The sequence below is a fragment of the Cebus imitator genome, unplaced genomic scaffold, assembly GCF_001604975.1.
Source record: "Cebus imitator isolate Cc_AM_T3 unplaced genomic scaffold, Cebus_imitator-1.0 Scaffold89, whole genome shotgun sequence".
NCBI classification, from domain to species: Eukaryota; Metazoa; Chordata; class Mammalia; order Primates; family Cebidae; genus Cebus; species Cebus imitator.
In genome coordinates, this window is record NW_016107404.1 from 3,168,604 (window position 1) to 3,174,603 (window position 6,000).

The 6,000-nt window shown below is 47.0% G+C and overlaps 1 protein-coding gene and 1 long non-coding RNA gene across 3 annotated transcripts in view; one reads left to right on the forward strand and one right to left on the reverse strand.

The window, feature by feature from the left end:
* LOC108308925 overlaps positions 1–3,508 on the reverse strand; it is a 162,234-nt gene extending 158,726 nt beyond the window's left edge. The window contains exon 1 of the long non-coding RNA XR_001827110.2: positions 3,287–3,508. This is a non-coding gene — a long non-coding RNA (uncharacterized LOC108308925). The remainder of the gene's footprint in view (positions 1–3,286) is intronic.
* A 353-nt stretch (positions 3,509–3,861) lies between these two features.
* Positions 3,862–6,000, forward strand: part of BARD1 (BRCA1 associated RING domain 1) — an 82,412-nt gene continuing 80,273 nt past the window's right edge. For both annotated transcript variants that reach the window (XM_017534982.2, XM_017534984.2), the window contains exon 1: positions 3,862–4,153. In XM_017534982.2, the coding sequence (XP_017390471.1) occupies positions 3,996–4,153 (158 nt within the window). In that variant the 5' untranslated portion in view covers positions 3,862–3,995. The remainder of the gene's footprint in view (positions 4,154–6,000) is intronic.

Consider the following 6,000-nt stretch of genomic DNA (forward strand, 5'->3'; position numbering starts at 1 on the left):
ATGTCATGACCCTTGGGGAAAGGGAAGCAGACAATGGCAGAAGAAAGGAAAAAAGGAAACGGTAGAAAGAACTCATTTCATCTGCCTCATAACTCATTTAATAGCATGGTATGAATAGGCCAGTTATAATTGTTTGGTCCCAAAGCGTTTTACCAAAATGTGAAATTTTCATTTACTCTGATCACAGTTAAATTGTGCCCAAGTGTGGTGGCGCATGCCTGTAGTCCCAGCTACTCGGAATGAGGGTTTGATTCAATATAATCAAAGATGAGGCACGAGAATCACTTGAACCTGGGAGGCAGAGGTTATACTGAGATGAGATTGTGCCACTGCAATCCAGCCTGGGTGACAGAGCAAGACTCATCTCCCTGCCCCGCCCCCCAAAAAAAATTGTGCCCTTAGTCAAAAAATATAATTGATAAAAATGTTAAGTGTTATTCTTTAGTAAAGAAAGCATTGACGGTACTGATTGTACATAATCATCCTCAACAGTTATCATTTATTGAGTACTTATGGTGTCTGTGATTTTACATTTAATCTTATTTAATAGTCCTCTAAATCTATCTGATAAATATTATCCCCATTTTGCAGACAAGGAAACTAACACTCAGAGAGCTTAAGGCTTCGTTTAAATCACACAATTATTTAGGGAAGGTGGGATTAGAAGTGGAACAATCTGTCTCCTGAAATCCTCAATTTACTCCATTAACACCACAGTATCTCTCCAGGTTTTAGCATTTTAAGCTTTCCTCCCTTCCTTCCCTCCCTCCCTCCCCCCTCTCTCTTTCTTTCTTTCTGACAGTCTCATTCTGTTGCCCAGGCTGGAGTGCAGTGATGTCATCTCAGCTCACTGCAACCTCCACCTCCTGGGTTCAAGCTATTTTCCTGCCTCAGCCTACTTACCCAGTAACTGGGATTACAGGCGCACGCCACCACACCCCGATAATTTTTGTATTTTTAGTAGAGGCTAGGTTTCACCACGTTGGCTAGGCTGGCCTTGAAGTCCTGACCTCATGTGATCCACCTGCCTTGGCCTCCCAAAGTGCTGGGGTTACTAGCATGAGCCACCATGCTTGACCCGTTTTAAGTTTTCTACAATTTGACTTCTCCCAGGCTCAATAAAGAATAAGCAATGGCTTAACAGGACTAGTAAGGACTAACTTCTTAGGTGCCTCTGAGATAAAAAAAAAATTGGTTTGTGTGCTATCATAGTTTTAGTTAAAACACCTAATAAAGCCTTATTTGGTTGTACTCATTCTAACCAAGTGTGTGATTTTTGGCCAAGTCATTTAAACTACTTGAGTTTTCATAATTTAGTGGCGCTACAAGGCACAATACAATCCCAGCATTTTGGGAGGCTGGGGTGGAAGGATTGTTTTAAGCCAGTTCTAGAGCAGCCTGGCCAACATACAGAGACCCTGCCTCTAAAAATAATTTAAAAAATTAGCCAGGCATGGTGGTGTGTGCCTGTACAGCTCCCAGCTACTTTGGAGGTTAAGGTGGGAGGGTCACTTGACCCCAGGAGTTCGCAGCTGCAGTGAGCTGAGATCGTACCACTGTAGTCCAGCCTGGGCAACAGTGAGACCTTGTCTCAAACCAGCCCCCCCCCACAAAAGACCAAAAACATAATTTACTCGGACCATTAATAATCAAAAAGATCTGGGTTAATATTCTGCTGCTGTTGTTATCTGTGCCTCCATCCTGGGCGAGTATGCTTTTCTTTTTACAAATCTTACTTTTCTCTAAAGTTGGGGGTCTTGCTATGTTACCCAGGCTGGCTTGAACTCTGGGGCTGAAGTGATCCTCCTGCCTCAGCCTCCGGAGTAGCTGGGACTACAGGCTTGTGCTGAGCCTCTTGGGCAAGTAAATTAAGATCTGAGAGCCACACCTGCTTCCTCTTTCAAAGAGCACTGTCTTAGTTGCTACAACAAAATACTATAATCTAGGTGGCTTAAACAACAGAAATTTGTCGTATTTCTGGAGGTTAGCAGTCTGAGATTAGGGTGCCAGCATGACTGGGTTTGGGGGAGGGCCCTCTTGTGTTCTTGCTGTGTCCTCACGTGGTAGAGACAGAGAACTCTCTCTTCTTACAAGGACACTGATCCCATCATGGAAGCTCTGCCCTCATAACCCCATCTAAATCTAATTACTCCCTAAAGATCCATTCCAAATACCATCACGTTTCGGTTAGGGCTTTTAACGTATGAATTTGGGGGTGACACAAGAGATACTAATGCCCATTTCATAGGGTCCCTATAAGGCCTAAGGCAGGAATTAATATAGGAAAGCCCTTAAAGCCGGGTCTGGCTTGTAGGTAGTTCAAATATTCAACAAACACTGAGCACCTACCTGGAGATAAGCACTGCACGTGCCACATAAAGCTATATTGCAAAACGAGTCACATGCAGCCAGTCTCTGGACTTTTGGAGATTTAGAACTAGAAGGGGACTCGCACATAATTGTATGTGTATGTATCTACTACACACACAGGTGATATGATGCACCTGAGGGAATCTAGTCTTGGAACTAGGAAAGCCTTTAAGGAGTGATACTTGAGCTGCAATCTGAAGGATGAGGAATGGGGAAGAGTACAATTTCAGGTTCCAAAGGGAATCTGCGCAAAAGCTACGAGGCAGCAAGGTGCAGGGGCTTTTAATGACCTGAGGGAACGCCCTGTGGGGTTGGGAACATGAGGGCCAGAGGAGGTTTTGACAAGAGGCTAGTCAAAGAGCAGCGGAAAACGTTAAAGAGTTTTAAGAAAGGGACGTGCTAACATGAGTTTTGTGTTTGGAAATGTTTTAGGCGGCTACACCGTGGTCTCGGGACTGGCTGGGACCTGGGTAGACACTTGGATACCAGCTAGAAAGCTACGGCAGGAAACCAGGTGAGCATGAGGCAACCGGGGATGTTGTGAAGCAGAAACGGAGAGAAATGGGTGCATTCGAGACAAGTTAGGGGGAAAAATGCAAGGACTTGGAAATTAACTCTGGGGAAGGCAGGGAGGCGTGACGGGTTGCTCTGCAGGTCTTACCTGCAAAATACGGTGATCAGTGAAAGATCTGTAGGAAGAAGGTGGGCACACTCTACAAAAAAACATTTTTTTCCCAATTTTATACAAGTCATATTTTAAAAGTAAACCAGATCTTTTCAGACATGCCTTTGGGCTATTTTAAACTAGTTAGAATAAGATACAAACTTTCCTTATTTTTACTCAGCTACTATATACGCCGCAGCTGGGGTGAGAGGGAGGAAAAGGTTGCTCTCCTAGGAATAAAGAGAGTGGTACCTTCAGTATCCCGGGCAAAGCTTTTCCAAGTTCCACAGTAATGAAAAGAGTGCTTTTTATAGATAACACTCAACTAAAAGTTTCTGCGTTTGTGGTTACTCCAACGGTTAAGTTCGGATGAGTCCTTGGAGTCGTAGCCCCCAGGAAACGGCGACTGGCTTTCCACCTGGACTTCATCGTTTCAGGCGGCCCAGAGCGGCTTCAGGGCCCCCCCGCTCTCCAGCCAACTTCTGGCTCCCGACTGCGGCCCCGCCCCTTCGGTCCGGCGGCGCGCGCTCTAGGCCCCGCCCCTGGGCCCTAAGCGTCCGGACTGCAGTTTCAGCCGTCCTGTCCCGCCCCCAGGCACCTAGGCCCCGCCCCCTCCGTCCCGCGGCGAGTTCTCGCGGCTCCGCCTCTAGGCCCCGCGCACCAGGACTTTGGCAAGTTTCAGCCGTCCGGCCCCGCCCCCTCGGTCCCACGGATCTCGCGGCTCCGCCCCTGGGTCCCGCGCGCCGGGACTTTGGCAAGTTTCAGCAACCAGCCCCACCCCTAGACCCCGCCCACTCAGCCAGCGGGTGGCTCTTGCGGCTCCGCCCCCCTGCCGGCCCGCCGTCAGAGAGGCGGGAAGAGCTCGGCCGGGGTTGAGTCGCTGGCCTGCAGCTTCCCTGTGGTTTCCCGAGACCTCCTTGCCTCCGGCTCCCCGAGGAGCCTTTCACGCGAAGGCGCGGCGATGCCGGAGAACTGGAAGTGGAGGAACCGGCAGCCGACGGTCCGCTCCGGGAACGAGCCTTGCTCTGCGCCCGCCATGGATCCGGCCCGTGGCGGGGCGTGGGCCCACAGTCGAGCCGCGCTCCACCGCCTGGAGAAGCTGCTGCGTTGCTCGCGTTGGTAAAGATCGAGTCTCAGGGGGGTGGCCGCGTGGGCACCGGTCGCCCAGTCATGGGGGCGGGGGAATCTTTTCAAATCTTCTGTTTCCTCTTTCCGTTCCCGCGCTGCAGTCGGGTCGGCGTTCAGTTAGCATCTGCCCAGGGATCTAGTGTTACCAACTTTTGCCTCTCATTCACTTTCTTTTGGGGCGACTTCCCAGCCTCCCCTTGCCCTAAATCCAACTGCAACGATAGTTTTTGAATTTCAGCGGGCTGACGAACCGTGGGGAGGTGTGGCTAACTAATAGTCATCCTGGCCCCGCCTCCAGAGTTTGAATCTAGGGCTGGAGTGGCGGTAAGGCTTCTGATTACCCCGCTGCTTTCCAGGAGCTATGGCGCATTAGGCTTCCAGGCCGACCCGGAGACCCTCTAAATTAGAAGCAGCTGCAGCTCTAAGTTAAACTGGCCTTTTCGATATTTTCTCCGTGCCAGCTTTTTCTGGTGGGATAGGATGGAGGATCGGGAACCCACCTTAGGTATAAATTGGAAATGGCAGGAAATTTCTCGTTTCCTTAGTTTGCTGGAAAGGCTGTGTTTCTGGTGTCGCAGCTTTTAGTGATGCTGTTTATACTGTTTTCCTTCATGTTGTCATACTATGGGAGTCCTCTCAGTACTCAAAGGCTTTGTCTCACTTTTCATTTCTTCTAAAAAGCATTTTTATTGAGCACTTCGTACAGCTAAGTGTTTCTGTATGAAGATCACTGGCAGGTTTTTTGTTGTTTGTAAGAGTCACAAGCATATTTCTTTTTTGGACACTTTTTTTCCCTTTGATTTCTAACTTGCAGACCTTAAGTTACTTAGTTGCACAAAGTATAAGCAACACAACTTTTTCTTTAAAAACGAAAAGGACTTAACTGTCAAGAGTTTTGCACTTATATTTTACGAAGACTTTTAATGTCTGTGACAAAATGACATTGCACTTGTTAGAAAAGTGACACTTTAGCTAGAGTGAGTACATGAAGACATTGAGTTGTATGTTTTCCTGTAGCACATGGGTCGTCTGAGAATAGGAAATTTAAAACTGGCACTGCTAGTTGCAATAACAGAAGCATTACAGTTCACACCTTAATAGTCCAACGGAAGTTAGACATTCCGTTGGCACATATCTGTATGGAAGCATAGGGCTTCACTTATACTGTAGAGTCAGAATACCAGAGTTCAGGTTCTAGCTTTGACACTATGGAATAGGCCAACTTATTCATCTCGCTGAGCCTCATTTCCCACATATGAGTAATACTAAAGATTAGCTCATTCTCTTGTGAGGATTTATTAATAATGATAAATTTATTGAGCACGCATGTTGGGCATTTGTTAGTGAACAAAGCAGACAATAAATCCCAGCTGTTAGGGAGCTTACATGGAAGAAACTAAGCGAAATTTTATATGTATGTGAAGTGTTGAGTTTGGTGGTTGTGATAGAATAAATCATAAATAAGTAGGTGTCTTAATCTAAAAGAATGTGGTGCTTGCTTGCTACATGTTTTGGGAGAGACAAAATAGGTAATATATATGAGTAATCTATATGTTGTGCTTTTTATCCCTTACTAAATATTTTTCCGGTTTCTAACTGCAGTGGACAGTAAGAACCAAAGGAATGTAAGTAGACATCAGTAACTAGGCCCAGACTTTTAACATGGCTCACACATTTCACTGGAGAATGCTGTTGAATGCCATTGCACTCCTATGATTTTTTTTTAAATTACTTTGTAGGCCGGGCGCGGTGGCTCAAGCCTGTAATCCCAGCACTTTGGGAGGCCGAGGCGGGTGGATCACAAGGTCAAGAGATCAAGACCATCCTGGTCAACATGG